A 17,998-nucleotide genomic window follows, 5' to 3' on the forward strand; every position below is an offset into this window, starting at 1 on the left:
ATTGTGTTTTCGACCGTCTTACGTTTTCGACCTAATTGTACTTTCACTTCCCGTATGCTGCGCATGCCTGTGTGACGTCACATTTGGCTGCTATATTTAGTAACAATAGCAAATAATACCACGTGTGGTGAAGATGTTTCAAGTAAAGTTATTATAATTAAGTATTTACGTTATTTTATTTGATTTCACATTTTTGTACCTTTTCACTAATACTATTTTTACCTTCCACAAGAATCTATCAAAAATAAACAAATATTCCAGAAATATGGCCGAGGACTTTTAGCATGTGAAGTTAACATCAAGGTCTTTACGTCACATGGCTGTCATGTGGTTAGTTGTAATACTTAAAGTTATTTTTAATACGGAAATGTGGATGATCCTTACAGCTTTTTGCTGAAAAAATAAAATATCAATTGATTTTAATTCACAGAAACAGCAGTCTGTCAGGGGAGATTACAGATAATACTCACCAACCTCACTTCACAATGCCTTCACTAAAGTATATTGAACAGAAACATGAATGTATACAAGGTCCTACAAGGATCTACAAGGTTTCCAAAGTGCCTCATGTGAAATGTGTACAACTAGTCAAATAAAGATATCAAAATAATATTTTATATCTTATAGTTGTATATGTCACCATTTAATTCATTAAGTCATAAGTTTGATCGCCTCTAAAACTTTAAATAATTTGATATAAACATTGGCATCAAATTATAACCAATTCCGGATTTGTACGACATGTCATTTCCGACTTTGGACCCGTTTCTTAGATAGGTCGAAAACACAAGACGCTAGTTTTTGTCAACAAAGGTGCCATCGATCTAATGAACTCAAATAAAAAAAAAATTTAAGATCGAAATATATTTTAGATACAATTATTTCATGTACAAGTATACTAGTGACTCTAAAAAATATTAGGCATGTATATGTTCAAACATATAAAAGGGGAAATATTGATAAATATGTAAGTAGGTCGAAAACACAATACACGAGGATATGTATTATTAATAATCATGAAGACAAAGAGTGAAGAAATTTCATTTCAACAATAAATATAAGGGGTAAATCAGACCACACATTTCACAAAATTGTCTTACCAAACCAAAAGGTATTGAAAGATGAATTTTCTGTTCTGAACTCAATTTTGGGCATGATACTAAAAGTTACGACTGTTTGAAATGAACCAAAAAACTTATTTGATTTATTTAAAGTTTTTTCTTTTCCATTGTTGCATAGCCATTTGCCACATATATTATATGCCCACATATACAGTAGACAATGTAAAAAAAAAAAAGTAAGATTTTTGTCAAGTTTGGAAACTTTTGTGGATTCATCTATTTTGGTGGGTACCAATTTTCATGGATTGAGGAAAAATTTGTTTTTTCTTGGAAGTTTGATTTGGTGGTTCTGCCAAAGTCTACATACAAGCCTATAGAAAATGTGTACTTGCATTGTAGTTGAGCATTGAAATTCAAGGTTTACCTATACCCATAAAATCCAGGAAATCCAGGAAAATTGGTATCCCACAATAATAATGAATCCACAGTATGAAAACATTTAATACAAATCATACAATTCAATTTTTACTAAGGGCTATTCCATTAAAAAGAAGGTACTAGGGTCGGAAGGCAATTTTTAAGTACCCCCATGACCAAGAGGAATGTACCATGTATCTTAACACCAACCAACAGGAAGTCATTTCATGATAATACAAGAACCAACTGGAATATATCTAACTTATTTTTTACTGGCCCTTCAAAATTGAGAAGAAATTACCTCTTGGAATTGTAGATATATGTATACTCTATAAAAACATCTACATGTAATATCAACATTTATTAATGATAAAGAAAATTACTGTCACATTTCATTGGATTTTGACATGAAAATTTGTGAACTAAAAGTTATTTTGAGTTTCTGTATAAAATATTTCATGCTTTTTCTTTCTTTTCCATATATCTTTTGGTTTTCAATTCAAGTGTTTATATTTCATCATCATAGATGTATTTTGTCACCTGCCTGGAATTATTATTTTTTTTATTGTATTTGATCGGCAAACCCGGAATTACCCTCATCCGACCACGGAATCTGATCCGGTATTGTAATCGTCTTCATTTCCGGTTTATGACATCCATTGTTTTTCAATGTTGTTTTTGTCAGTCAGATACGTTTTTACTCGTATTTACACATTACTTGTTGGCGATTTTCAGTATAAAGCTAGCGGTTGAACAAAATGAGCATCGCTGTCATGAATAATAAAGATAAAAATAAATTTTGAGATCGTTTGGAAGTTTTGATCCTAAATTGAAAACTGGGAAAAACGTAGGGTATTTGCCGTAGCCAATAGGAATGGGTCCGGTATTTGGACCCTGTGGAATACTAGAAAAATCCCTGGAGGTGTATACGATCTCAATAATAATATGGCTTTAAAATGACCATACTGATGGTTAAAAAGGTCGGCAAAGTTAATTTTTATTTTCTTTCAAATCGAAGGTTCTTTCAATAGAATTTGACATCGTTCGTCATGTGCTTGTCATTATAGGGAAGTAACTCTTGCACTTCCGGAACTGGTAACCGTAGGTAGAATACAACGTTGCGCCTGCCGCTGCGTAAGTTGTGGGAACAGTTATGTTTTCCAAAATATCACGATATGAGCAGGAGACAAAAACAATCGGTTATATAAATCCTTGCAAAAACAAATAATAATAATTAACGAAAAATAACACAATGAAACCGACAGTCACGAAAACTGAATGTCAAAGAAGACCAACAACCAACAATACTTAGTTTCTCTAAACACCAAGGACCACTGGCCATAAACGCTTCAACACATCAACAACCAATGGGATTTTTTATAATTGCCATCCGACCCTGGTACATTCTTTGTAATGGAATAGCCCTAATACATTCATGTAAGTAACTTTCATGAATCTTAAACATGTTAAAAGGAAAATTGTGATAAAATTTGTAGTGATTAATTGTATGAATAAAAACTTATTTTTAGAAATTCAGAAGTTGGCTACATTGATGCAGGGGATGATGTGTAGATGTGAGATAGAAGATCCTGATCCAGGTTTCAGACCACAGATTGGAGATCTTGTCTGTGCCTTTTATCCTTGTAAGTTCTTATTGATGTATTGATGTGAGGTTGACAATTCTAATACAGAGTTCACATTCCATGTTACAGATCTGTTTCTGTGTCTTTTATCCTTGCCATTACTACTTGGTGTGAGATAGAGGATCCGGATTCTGGTTTCACACTTCAGTTTGCGAAATGTTGAAATATTTTGAAAGCAAACAAATATCATGAAATCGAGAAATTTTAGTAATGAATTGAATACTTTGTGACATGTTTTGATCTTCTTACTCTAGCTATTGCTGGCAGTACAGAGTAGAGTAAGTTTTGGAAGTTACCTAAAAATGTGAACACTTGTTTATAATTTCAGCGGATGGTAACTGGTATAGAGGAAATGTGGTAGAAGCTTATCAGAACAATACCTATCTGGTACATTATTTGGATTTCGGAAATTCTGAGTTGTTAGAAGCCAAACAGATTAGATCTATGCTTCCAGAATATATTGAGATGCCACTGTTGGCATTTAAATGCTCTTTGCCAGGTTAGCTATCTTGATATTTATGTTCTGTAGAATTCCAGCTCAAACTTTGTAAATCATCTAGAGCAAGAAATCATACCTTACCACCGCTTGACAAAATCAAACCATGTTTTACAGTAAACAATATTTACCTTAGTCCCCTAACGACGAAGTCGAAGGGGACTTTAGGTTTGCACTCCGTTCGTCTGTCTGTCTGTCCATCCATCAATCCGGCAAGTTTTCCACACTTTTTTTCTTCATGCTTGAAGATATTGATTTGATATTTGGTGTATTGTTTTATCATGACAAGTAACAGATAAAGTCGGAATTTTGTTCAGGCCTGATGATTTTGTGCAGAGTTATGGTCCTTGGACTCTTATTTGTTATCTACACCATGACAAGTTATAGATCAAGTTAGCATTTTGTTCCAATACAAAGAATTTTAAACCGGTAGGGGACTATGTATTGTCATGCAATACTCTCAGAATGCTTGTTGTTATTGCAGTAGGATAAATAAAATAGGGTAAATTGTTATATGACCTGCTACATATGTGGATGGTCAGTTTAATTTATCCCTGTCCATTAAGTCCATAGTTGTCCCCCGCGTGACACGTTGCGGGGGACATGGAAATACCATCCATCCGGTCTTGTTAGTGCTCTCACATGTACAATTCTTGCAAGATATTTATGAAACTTATATCATAGGTTTATATCAGCAATATCTTGGACTTGTTCGAAAATCAGTGCTGATCAATTATTTTTAAAAGAGTTATGCCACATGGACACATTAATTTTATAGAAAATTGCATCGTTAGCACTCTCATGTGTACAATTCTTGCCAGATTTTTATGAAACTTATATCATAGGTTTATATTAGCAATGTCTTGGAAGAATTTGAAAATCAGTGCCGATCAATAAATTTTAAAGAGTTATGCCCCTTGGAAATATTAATTATATGGAAAATTGCCTAATGAGCACTCTAATGTACAATTCTTCCCAGATTTTTATGAAATTTATATTATAGGTTTATATCATCAATATACTTGAAGAGTTCAAAAGTCAGTGTCGATCAATTATTTTTAAAAGAGTTATGCCCCTTGAAAATATTGATTTGTTTTTTGTTTTTTTTTTTTTAGTTATTGCCCTTGTACCTTGGATAGATAAAATATGTGCAACGCGGGGGACATTGAAACTCTTCTTTTATTCTTTCTGATTTGGTGAAGTCTGGTGGACATTTGGAAATGTCACCACTGAAGTGTTCTTGTTAATAGGACAAAAGTCAATATGGAGATTAAACTATGATAAACTACAGTCTGCTAATCTCACAGCAGGGTACAGTTGAAGATATTTCACTAGTGCAATGGAGAGGAGATGTAAATCATGTGCTTGGTTTCTGCATTTTGATTGTCCTTAGACAAAATTTCAGTTTTTGGCCTTGCTTATTTTCAAGATGAATCTTGTAGTCCTGACTCATTTATTATAATATTTCTACTGTTTTACAGATCTTGTTCCTGTAGGTCCAAGTTGGGATACAGCTGCAAAAGAGAAACTGAAGATTTTTCAAGCAGTATCACTAGATGCTGAAATTGTGAGAAGAGAGGGAGAAACATATATAGTTAATCTAGCCCACACTGAAGAGGAGTCAAAACAGATCATTGATGTGTCAGAACAGCTTATTACTGATGGTCATGCTAGAATTTCATCAGGCAATGCTGCAGGTATTATAAAAGGGAAATATAGATCACATGAATTTTCACAATGAATAACTACTATATACAGTCTGACAAGTACATTTTCTAATAAACCATATATCAAGTCCCCATCATTTTATTTTTTTTTTGGGGGGTATGGAAATAACATCACTACTGCTACGGGGACATGACTACCAATTAGGGTCTTGTATGATTGGAAAAAATGATTTAAACAAGTTAAGGATGTTCTCCATTCTGTTTCAAAATAACAAGCTTTTTAAAAGACTGTTACAGACATGTGACAGAGTTGTCAAGCCACAACTGGAGATTTGAAAATTTTCAGCTGGAGTTTGGATCTCATAACTGGAGATTTTTTATCGACCTTTTTTTCGTCGTACGCAATGTTTTTTGGGTGTGTTGAAACTGCATATCTTCCTTTTTTGTTAAAAGAACAATGATTCCATACCTTTAAACACCTGTATAGCCATTTTTACTTGATAATGATAGAAGATAAGGGTTTTCAAATTTTTATTCATCATATATAGTTCCAGATATGTTATAACAAGTTACAATAACAGAACAATATAAAATTTCAAACAATAGTCACTATGTTGAATGTTTCTTATAATGTTTATACTAAAGCACTAAATTAAAAAGTTATCTTAAACAACAGTTGAAGCAAACTATTTAAATGTCACAAGAGAACATGATTTTAAATAAATATATAAAGCACAGTTTTTACATTAGCAAGAGCACTAATCATTGTTAAACATGAGTTCAAACACAATTTAAGAAAGAGACTGTTTGTATAAGGCACAAGCTGACTTTGCTGCTTTGACTAGTTCAGGTTCTGGTTTATACTGGTGACAGTCTGTTGGGTTGTTGATCTTTACACTAAGTAGACTGTGGATGGTCTTATCAGCTAGGTTGTCTCTGGGGTCAGACTGGATCTTCTTTAGCATTGAAAAAGTTCTTTCTGTGTCAGCATTGGAGTGTGGCAGGGCTAGTACAACTTTGCTGAGTGCAAACAGGTGCTGAAACTGTTGTTTACCACTTGGTTGCTTCAGGTTGCCAATAGAGGTCCAGAACTGGTTGAGTGAAGGTGTATCTGGATCAAATGCTGGCAAATCACACAGAGGAGTAAGAATATACTCAGCAGCTTCATCTTCTAGTTGACTGGTTTCTTGCTGATTATAGTTGAGGAACCTATCAGACAAGCTGATAACTGAAAAAGAAAAAAAATAATAAGTACTAAGTTTAAACAGTTCAATGATCAATCATAATTCAAACAATAAATGTTGTGCTATGTAATATTATATCTTCTCTATAAGCTATAGGCAGTTCAGTATCATTGGCATATACCCCACAACTGATCAATTTTATGTAAATTATTATACTGTTATGACTCATGACACAATATTATGTTATTCTGTTTGTAACAAGCACTCACTTTCATCTTTTGGACAGTGTTGACTTACTATACTATCAAAAAACTCACCTTCATTTGGAGATAACTTGTCTTTGCTGAGTGGATTCAGAAAACTGATGCCTCGGAGAACCTTGTCTTGGAATGGGAACTTCTTTATCATGGTTTCAGTCATAGTGCAGTAGAACTCCCTGACTGTACTGAAAAAGAAATAAAACATTTATTGAAATGTACAAAACTTGATATACACCTTAAGCAAGTATACTCTGTGTGAATGGAAATGGAAACTAATGAACAATTACATCTGATGGGATTATTTTCTCTTCAAAATATTTCATGTATTGCATGAACATATACCCTAGATTATTTTTTCTTTGTTAACACATAATAAACATACCTGAAGAAGTTGTTGACTGTCTGTGGTGGTAGGTCATCATTGTCACTAAGGAACTCTCTGACTTTCATACCAACTGCAATTCTGGTGTTGTCGTGTTGGTTGTCTGTACACCTGAAGTCTACCTTTGTGATGTCTGACTGTGCTGTGATGGTACTTGTAGTGACAAATTTACCCATCATCTTGCGAAGAAGTCGCACCATTTCTGTGTGTAAGTAACCAATCATGGACTCACCAGCCTACAAATTAAAATATTTATTAATATCAATTGACAAAAAGGAAACATTCACAAGTTGTACTGATTTAGAATAGTTTATATATATTGAAATATTATATAGACATCTGTAAACTGTTGAAGACTGTATGTTGACATATATTTGTCTTTGGGTTGCTGTCTCATTGAATTATACCTCACATCTAAAAAAATATTAAAATTATGCCTTAAAATAGGTACAATATACATATTATCAAAATAAAATACCTGAAACATCACATTGAAGTCATTCAGGATAGGCATGACAAACTCTAGGAAGGCAAAATACAACCACATCTGGTCACTGGTGAAGTACTGCATACATCTGTTGATACGACCTGGCTTCTCACACTCTGCATGGCTCTGAAAGTAACTCTTTAAAGCTGGCCACTGCTGTAGGGTACGCTGAACACACCTCTCTAAAGACAACCACCTGGTACTGCAGTGCTTGATGATCTTCATTGGGTCAGTCTCTGTGAACTCTTGGAACTGCTTGTAATTCTCTCTTCTGGTGGAACTGAAAAATAAAATTCAAAAATAAAGAATTATGAATACCATTGTGTTAGTTTTATATTTGATTAAATAATATTATTACATTTGTCTTATTCAAACTGGCAATCATGTCAGTGACAGTCACATTCTTTAATTTGATATCTTATTGTTCATTTTTAAAACTAGGACACATGTATATAAATCATGTACAAAGAAACATGTAATCCATTCGTTAATTTTTTTATTTCAAACATTTTTTTTTTCAAAACATCTATAGAGATAACAACTACAATGTGATACCTATGATGAAAGTGGTAGTAGATGTCCACCAAGAAGTCATCAACTGGCAATGGCAGGGTCTTGATGGCCTTCTGTGCACAGAGGTTGGCTAAGTGGCAAACACACCCTATGTTGAACACACTTGGTGACATCTGCTGAATACGGGTCAGGACACTGTTGTTCTTGCCTATCATCACATTGCAGTTGTCAGATGAGAATCCAATGCAGTTGGCCCAAGGAATATCTCTATCACTGAAAAAATTTTAAAAAAGATTAACATTTTGATCACTTACAAATAAATGTACATGTGAGGTATATGACAATTTATATTCATCATGTTAAATTTTATTCAACTGAATTTAATTTTAAATTAAAATATTAAATTAAATCCTAAGTTTTATTTAGTAAATTTAATAAATATTATCTTATTTTTATACCAATAATAAATTTATTCAGGATACAATTTTCAGACTGTAATATGCCTTCTTGATGTCTTTTAATTATTTTTGTACATGGGTTGCTGTCTCACTGATGTATACCCACATCATTTTATTAATCTTTAGAAAATGTAGAAAATGTACTTACATGAACACCTGATTCAGGCAGTTGAATATTGATGAGCTGGTTCCAATATTGCAGGTTGGGATACCAAGGAACTGTGTGGACACTTTGCGTAAAGTCTGATTGTATACACGTACAAGGATGTTGAGCTTCTTGTTATCACCTTTGTCATTTGACTCGTCAATCATAACTGTGAATTTCTCACTATGGCACATGTCGTTTACTTTACTGTCCCAGTGTGGTGCTAAAGCTTGTGTGATGATGTGGGTTGTCTTGGTCCTCTTACAGGCAAACTTCTGTGCAGTTGCAGAGTCTGGAAACATAGCCTTGATTAGGTCACTAAAGTGGTCAGCCATCAGGAATGCACAGTTGTGCTCAGCTACATAGTTGGCGAAAAGTACCTCAGCATAAGCAACATTGTCAACTTTGGTACCACTACTAAACACACTACTAACAGAAGGTGTTGAGCTGATGGAGTTGTGGGCTTTCTGATGGTTAGCTGTCTCCATATGTTTGGTCATGTCATTACGGCCACCGTAGCATATTTTGAAGTCAGCTTTGCATGAAGTGCAGTAGGCATGGTCTGTACCCTTGGCACTGGCCTTGCACCATTTGAATTCAGATTTCCAGGTAGTGTTGAATTTGGCAAGATACTTGGTCTTCTTTGCTGCTGGGGTATTTGGTGATAACATACGTTTCGGCATTTTGACAAATTATAAAATTGCCCAAGACAAACATTGTTATATAGGTATTCCATTGGCTTGGATAGAAAACAAGCCATAAATATCATATTTGAGTTGATTTCATATTTCTTTGAGGTTCAGTTCCGTGTTTTCAACAGCATCAAAGATCGCCGAGTCGTTGTTTATACAAATTAATCCATTGTCAGTCTTTCACTTTTAATCATCAAGGCGTGTGTCTTAAACTAGCCAGCTGATCACCTGGTAATTACCAATCAACTTTTATTGCTGTATATACAGTGTCAGTCTAATCCTAAACACCTTTATTGATTACTTGACGCTAATTGCCCTATATTTACCTTTGTCACAATATCAATAACAGGAAATGGTGACTTCTGTTTTTCTCAGAGTTTTCCCATAGCAATTTCGAGTTTCTCTGACTTTTTCTCTGTCCGTATCAATTTTATAAACAAAAATGTCTACTGAAAATTTTTCGAGGTTTAAATTTTCAAAAAGCGGAAGATTTCAAATTTTAACGGGAGTGACGGAAGAGGGTCTGAAAAGCGGGAGATTTTGACTCTCGCCGTAAGAATCACATGTATGCTGTTATAAATTGATAGTATATAAATAATGGAGCTAAAAAAGCAGAAAAAAATGAAGGATCCATTACCTTGTTTTCGAGATGTAAGCCATTAAAAAATTGGAGGGAAATGATTCTCTAGATTTTTCATACATTTAACATTGGCACCTTTTTTCTTTCAAAAACTATGAATAAATAAGGATTTTATTAGATTTACAAATATATGTAATAAATTACGAAAAGAAAAGTAGGGGTTAGCGGGCAAATATGTATTGGCACTACATGGATAAAATCAGAGAATTCTGAATATCTGACAAAAAACAAGAGGCGCGAACATCCTTAATGGTTCATTCAGGACATATGCTAAAAAGGACTGACCCTATGACCTATAAAGCCAAATCAAATTCATATGCTGTGGATATAATTTTATTTGTGGAGTATTAATTTTTCCCAAATATCATGAGTTAAATGAACCAATAATTTAAAAGTTGAATGGAGTATAAATTTCCTTAATCAGACTTGCAGTTTTGTTAAAATCATTAAAATAAAGTATCCAGGAAAGTACAATTTTTCCTAATCCATAGAAATTGGTACCCACAAAAATAAATGAATCTACAACAAAGGAAGTTGCTTGTTGCAATAACAAATCAGACTGGAATTACAGCTGTATATTTGGAAAGAAAACAAAACAAAACAAAAAATGAAGTGAATCAACATTTGTAATTGAATGTCTGGTACATGTCTTTACATATCTTTTACATATCTTTAAGTATATCGCACTACGGCTTTGTAATAATAGGGGTTTTGATACCAAACTGTTAATCTATAGCTAATCAATTTCTTTATACAAATGTTTGTACGATCATTATTTAGACCCATAAATCCCCCAAAAAATTAAATCTAGTGATGTATTTGTATATTGAAAAAACATCTCCAAGTAGTCACATAGCATGTTATTAAAACTATTTAGTTTTGTAATTTTTTTATACTTATCATTTCAGATGAGGCCAACCTTATCCAACAACAGATAGCAGCTTTACAAGCTCAGCTAGCTTCCATGGGAAAGAAATGAATATGAGATTGAATCCTTGTTAAACTTTGTTTCCACTGGAACATATAAAGCAGAACTGGAACATGCAGCTGTGGAGATGTGGAGAACAAAATCTAAATTCACAAAAGTGTCTTGAAGAAAAACTGATGACTTGGATACAGAAATGAAAACTTAAAATTACAAAGCTAGAAATTTTCATGTTGCTTATGTAAGCCATTGATTGTATTTTCATTATATTTTGTAAATATTTTTGAGAGCATTGTTGCATTACATTTTTATTATTGATATTATTTTTATGCATTTGTTATTGTAATCATAATGTACTGGCAGATAGCCATTTTGAATTTATTATGTTTTATAATGTTGTCCAATGATGCTTACTGAAATTTAAGGATAGTTCATATGGGTATTTTGTAATCACAAATCTAGTCAAAACTGGTTTAAAATTTTGCCTTTAATTATAAAAAACACAGCTTTGTTAACATGGAAGGGAGAACAATTTATTTACACTTTATTTGAGAAAAAATAATAACTATTGAAAGGGGGAAAATTCAAATTTAATTGAAATAAACCCTCTTTTGTAAACAAAATCTACCAACTGCTAAAATAGTAGATATTTGTCTGCTCTGAAAAGTGTATTCTGTGTATCTTTTACTGCACTGTGCTGATGAAATGCTGTGTTGACTTGCTAGAGTTATCTCCCTGAAGTGTTGTGTTCAGGTACTGCATCAGACACTGTAATATAAAACATTGTTTTCAATACATTTTTCTATTCACATTTACTCAAACTTTAAAACTGTTTATATGTTGATGAGATTTGTTTGTATTGTTAATTATTGAAGAGTTTTGGATTTATAGAAGGATTTTTTTTATTGTATTGTATTTTGTATAGATAGAAAAAAACAAGCTGTTTTGTATGGGTTTCTTTTTTTCTTAAAAAGACAATGCTAAGATGCAGTGCAGTATTATTTTTTTATTTTGTTTTAGTACTTTATAAATATTTTGTCTAATAGCATAGTGACATGCTGTCCGTATTTGAATGTAAAAGGAATAAAAAAAGAAGATCTTCATGTATAGCGATAACGTTAATGTCTATTAAAAAGCACTATTTGTGTTGGATTATAACTTCAAGGAAAATGAATATTTGACAGTTTTATTGTGCAACGAAAGTTTTGTGTAAAACCATTCTATTGCCGTTTGAAATCAAAGCGTTATTATCTTAATCCTTTATATTTCTTGTTAATATAAAAATAAGGTGATAAGAATGTTATAAATTTGATAATTTTGTTATTTCTTTATTGGTGCTAGCCAAGACCTTTTTTGTGAATAAAAGTGTTTGCAATGATGGAAACCATACCAGTAAGTACATTTTTCCAAAAGATCAATTAAGAAATAATTCATGGGGGCTTGAATATATCGTGATTTTACCACGGGTTGGCCCTTTATGACAAATATTTTACCCTGAGCAATAGCGATGGGTAAAATATCGGCATAAAGGGACAACCCGTGGTAAAATCACGATATATTCAAGCCCCCATGAATTATTTCGGTTCTAATAGGAAAAAATACGGCAATTGTTTTGGATCGAAGCGCTCTAGATGAAGGCATAATTTGCCGTTCCCATAAATAAACGCACTATTAAATTGACGTAAAAGACCGGAGCAAACTGAATAAATGACATGCTTAAACTATAACTATTTACAATAACATATTTAGATAGGTTTGGATGAATCTAAATGATAATTGTACTTATATGTCTTATATGTATACAAAAAATGGCTTATATAACACATTTTTGCATCGTTTGTTTACGTTTCCTTGGTGTGATGATTTTCGGTTTCACAAGCGTGTATTTTCCCGTAAAATGCTTATATTCTTACGTCATCGTTCTATGACGTCGGGTAGCTCATTCATAAAAAAGCATATGACGCGGGAGTACGATCGGAACAGCCCAAACAATATATTCATATTTTACCACGGGTGTGTACTCAAAGCGTTTGAAGAACGTCATGTTAGAATTTACTATATCCACCCATGTCTAGTATTTTATATTCGAGTCAAGACAGTATTAAGCGGGTGGGAGGAATGTACTTTTGTTATTAAAACTTTTTCAAAGTTGACATTTTGTTAGTTCATTGTCTCTTGCACCTGTCTTGTAAATGTATTTTCTTTATTTTTATGATTTAACCATGTTTATGATTAATCACGTCTAGGTTAAGTCAATGTCATGTCAATAGTGATGTCAAATAGATTCATTGAATTTTATTTGTTCAACGGTCTTGTTGTTTATAAATGCTGCTATTATAACAAGAAAGATGATGTCTAGGAAAAAGACTTTAAAAAAAATTTGTCAATTGGTCAGTTTTATTTTATAAATCAAGTATGAGAAATGAAAGTTTTTGAAAAATATATAAGAAATTTTTGTAATTTTTTTTTATTTAATCAAAGTACCAAAAAAAATCTATTATATGATAAAGATTGAAATTTATTTTCTCTGCCAAATTACTGTTTACCTACATTCTTTGGACCAGCTCAAAAATTACTTTCTTTAAACTATGTCAAGAAAGACAACTCTTAAGCGCTCTGTTTTTGTGGAATCAAAATAGTTTTTAAAATAAAGAACCAAACTCTACTGCTTTAACTCCAAAATTTGTTTCTTCAAGTGTTGATCCTATTATCTGCACACCTTCAATCAAAGTGTTGAAATTTTTTTTAAATGCAATGTTTTATTAATATTTTAGCATTGTATTTAAGATGACTTAAACTTTATTTACTGAAAATGTACAACATTTATTTATAAGCTTTCTAAATTTTTATTCTGTATCTTTGAAGGTTTATGGTGGTTAAACTATGTTGAAATTCAACTGACTAGTTTATAAGATGAAGAACTATTCTTCTACAAAATATGTTGCAGTTGGCATGTGTATGTTAATCTAAATGTGCTGATGTGGTTAATATTATGCTTTTCCTTTTTTGATGGAAAGCATTTGTCAAAATATTTTGGACGTGAGTCATTGTTTTGACAAGAATACAGGTGTGAAATTTTAAGCATGTTGGTGATTATGAAGAAAAAACTGCTAACTTTTTTCCATTTATTCAGTCTGCTTGTATCTGTTTTATCAAATAGAAACAGATTAACAAATTCTACCTAGTTCAACTGATGCTTTGTACAGTTTGTTCTGAAAATGTATGTTAAGTTTTTGGGAAAACTCCTATAGCAGTGCATTGTTTTGTCCCAAGAATGTTCAGCTTTGCACAGTCTACCCTGCAAATCAAATAGAAGCAGATCTCTTCATTGTCCACTGAAGAAAAAATAAGGAAACATTAACTGTATAATTTTCAGGTATTGTACTCTTTTTTACATTTAACATTTGATGCATATTTACAACTTTTCATGTGTTACTAATTACCTGAACATGAACTGTTCAGAGATTTCAGATTAATCTGATCTTTAGAGCAATTTTGAGACATTTTTCTCATTTGTAGACTCATTTTATGATTCTCATTGTATGTATTCTCAAAAGAAGGAGTTTTCTTGGTATTTTTTTTTAATTGTATTTTTGAAGTTGTAATTGTAATGCTATACTGCTAATTCCCAGTCTGATAAGGAACCAACAAATTTTGGCACATGTATGAAGAAAGGTATGCTCTTCTCAACTACAGTACCTGTATATCAACACCTTATAAAATGCTAATTTGGACTACTCGAGTATATTGAATCCTTTTTTTTTTTTTGCATTATGCAGTTAAAACTATCTGCCAATTATTCCTTTCCACATCATATCCTGTGAATTTAACTAACTATAACTTAAAGTTTATCCAGAATATACTTGAAATATTTGGCACATCACACTTTTCTCAGAAACTACTGAACTGAATGACTTCATGTTTGGTCAGGAGCTTGACAGTCTCGAGTTGTAACATGTGAACACTTTTCCAGATGCCTACTTCCTGTTTACCGATACTTTGAATTTTTCAACATGTTAATGGAAATTTGTTGTCACACATTTCTCAAGTACAACTAAGAACAGAATAATTTCATATTTAGTCAGCACCTCAACCATGAGGAGTTGTTATGTGTGTGTGCTTTTTGGATTTGTCACACACCTACTTCCTGTTTTCCAGCAACAACTCTGTGAAGAGTCGATATATAATTGTTGCAAGGAAAAAACTCTGCTCTTGTCCAACATATTCTCTATTTGGAGTGGCTGTCTAAATTTTCTGGAATAGGCATTCAATAATTTTACAATAGGATGTTAAGCGATCAACAAATAATCATGTCTACCTGGGCCAACCATAAAAGCTGCTTGGCATTCATACTACATCTTATTTTTATCTTGAAGAAATGATATGACTTTTTTCCTCTGATACACGAAAAACAAAATCCATTTTTCATCATTAGTAAGTTCACCTACATGTATATTATTATTGGTCATCTTAATCAAAAAATTAACTTGTAATTTGCAAAATTGCACCCAAGCATTTGTATTGTTAATTAAAGATTCAATTCTCCAGGAAGCTTTCCCCATAAAACTACTGAAATTATACTTAAGTATGAAAAATGTGGTTGAAGTCTTTAATAGATTTAAAAAATTTATGTTGAGTTTATGACAAGTTTTGTAACATTACATTTAGGTTCAGTTTACTATAAAGCAGTCTGCCAAGTCATTCACAATAAACTTTGATGCTAAATCGATTCATTCACATCTATGAAATAAACATATGTGCCAATTCTATTTATAATGCGAGAGACTCGCAATATTTTTTTCTTGAAAACTTGGAAATCTGACGGAAGTCAAATCAACTAATTTTCTCTTTTCTTTATTATTTCAAAAGTAGTCATTTCTTCTACAAAATTGAAACAATTAAAGCCATAACATTATTTTTGCTTGCAAAATATAATTTGTCATAGCTACCTGTTACTTTTGCTAATACATTCATTTATTATAGGTCATCGAAGGCAAAAACTTGCATATATTAAAAACAAAACACTGAAATAAATTCTCCTGCCAATCTACCAGGAGTAATTTTCCTCCAAGTGAGATTTCTAAGAAAAGAAAACATTTGTATGATTTGGCATGTCATTCTTTTCTATATGTTTCCTACTTTCCTAAATTTGATAGATTAAGAACATTATGGAATACAGAAAACCTCTGACAATTAATATTCTACGAGCTCTGTGGATATCTCTAATCCATGTTGGTTGAACAGATATGGTTGGGACTGAACCCAGCTTCAGACACCTGCTTTTAATTGTTCTTCTATTTAGATGTATCACTTAATATTTAAAGAATAAAAATTATGTCTTTTGTTTTGTTTCATCTGTCTGAATATTTCTTTGTTATAATGTACATATGAAGTTGACTGTTCTTATTACTACTCCAAAAGAGTATTATTATTAGCCCAACTACAGCAAGTTGAACAATTTATGTGTAAATGAATTTGAAGACTAAAATCTCTGGAACAGTATGTTGACAAACAGCAGTAAAGTGATTCTGTATTCTGTATTATAATATTTAATGCAATAATGCAATATGTTTAATCTAATTCTGAAAGTCCGGCTCCATGTCTTAGCATTAAATGTAAAAAAAGAAGGCACTCATACGACATCTTCTTATTTCTATTAACTTTTAGATTCTCACACCACCATCCATTGAACATTTTTCATCAAGCCTACGACAATAGTCACAAAAGCCAGACTTACTGATCCTACATTCTTTTGTTGTCAACATGAAGGTTCAGTCTGCGGTTAATGTTTTTTTAGACATCAATAACTTCATGGAATTTTGAAACTTGGACAGAAGCTTTTTCATGATCAAAAGACAGTATCCAGAGCAAAATTTAGAAAATATTTTTTTTTTTTTTTATATTTTTCAGATTATTGGCCAAAGTTTCCCCTGTATGCTAATACCTTTTTTTAGCAGTTTACACTTGTGTTCAATTTTTTAAACATCAATAACTTTGTCAAACCTTGATAAAAATATAAAATATGATACAATTTTGAAAATACTTATTTTTCTTGTTAACATTTACATGGTCTGGGGTTAAATTTTTTAGACATCAATAATTTTGTTAAATCATCAGGGAATGATACTTAACATGGACGGAAGCTTCTTCGTGATCAAGAAAAGCATCTGAAGAAGAAAATGTTTTTACTATTCTATTCCTGTAATTTCCTGCTGAATGGACTTGGTTTTTGGGAATCACCATTGCAATTTTACCTCGAAAACAGAAATTGCAAGATTCTGCAGAACCCATAACAAATTTTTCTTGAATTTCATATTAATAATTGATCTTTTTTATCCCCTTGCCAAACAAATTATTTTTAAAATATTTGGTTAAAATTACAATGATTGTAGTAAAAATCTACCAAAAAGATGCACCCTCTGACTGCTTGAATTTTTGTGAATAGGGGACGAGAATCTAAAAATTTATGGTTTTTGGCCTTATGACAATGCTTATTGTATGTTAATTAAATGTACAATTGCTTCAACTGTTTTAAATAAAATTCAGTAAATATTTGTTTTGTTTGGTTACTTATTGCAATGACTTAATTAAAATGTGGTGTTATTTTATTCTCGCACAAAGAACTTGCAAAGGGAAAACTTAGCATTCTACTTCAAACATAGGAGATAGTGTTGGCAGTGTCAAGAGTTTTGTTAGTCAATGATAAGGCCACTTTTAGAGGAACCTCCGAAGGGAAATCAATGATATTTGGTAGGCAGTTGTATTGTGTCATCTTAACTTTTACAAAATTTTCTCCTCTGAAACTATTTGGCCAGTTGGAACTAAATTTGGCCACAATCATCCTTGGAGTATCTTAATATACAAAAAAAAACATGACTGCTTATGCTATAAATATAACATAGTGCTAAAATGCAAGTTATATCTTAAAAACTGTTGAAAACATCAGTCCAGAAAAATTCAAGATCTAAATACAGTCAAACTTGAAGAAAATTGGCAGACGTCTCTTTACAGATGTCATTGCCCTTTAA

General features: G+C 32.1%; 2 protein-coding genes across 3 annotated transcripts in view; one reads left to right on the forward strand and one right to left on the reverse strand.

Annotated features, from left to right (window-relative positions):
- The window catches only part of LOC127733110 (tudor domain-containing 6-like), a 102,053-nt gene extending 89,293 nt beyond the window's left edge, over positions 1-12,760 (forward strand). For both annotated transcript variants that reach the window (XM_052242392.1, XM_052242393.1), the window contains exons 20-23: positions 3,008-3,121; positions 3,450-3,620; positions 5,099-5,314; positions 10,954-12,760. In XM_052242392.1, coding sequence (XP_052098352.1) covers positions 3,008-3,121; positions 3,450-3,620; positions 5,099-5,314; positions 10,954-11,024 — 572 coding nt within the window. In that variant the 3' untranslated portion in view covers positions 11,025-12,760. The remainder of the gene's footprint in view (positions 1-3,007; positions 3,122-3,449; positions 3,621-5,098; positions 5,315-10,953) is intronic.
- The window catches only part of LOC127733126 (TNFAIP3-interacting protein 2-like), a 205,881-nt gene that overhangs the window by 121,064 nt on the left and 66,819 nt on the right, over positions 1-17,998 (reverse strand). The window lies entirely within an intron of this gene.

Source organism: Mytilus californianus, unplaced genomic scaffold, assembly GCF_021869535.1.
Source record: "Mytilus californianus isolate M0D057914Y unplaced genomic scaffold, xbMytCali1.0.p SCAF_3, whole genome shotgun sequence".
In the NCBI taxonomy this organism is placed as follows: domain Eukaryota; kingdom Metazoa; phylum Mollusca; class Bivalvia; order Mytilida; family Mytilidae; genus Mytilus; species Mytilus californianus.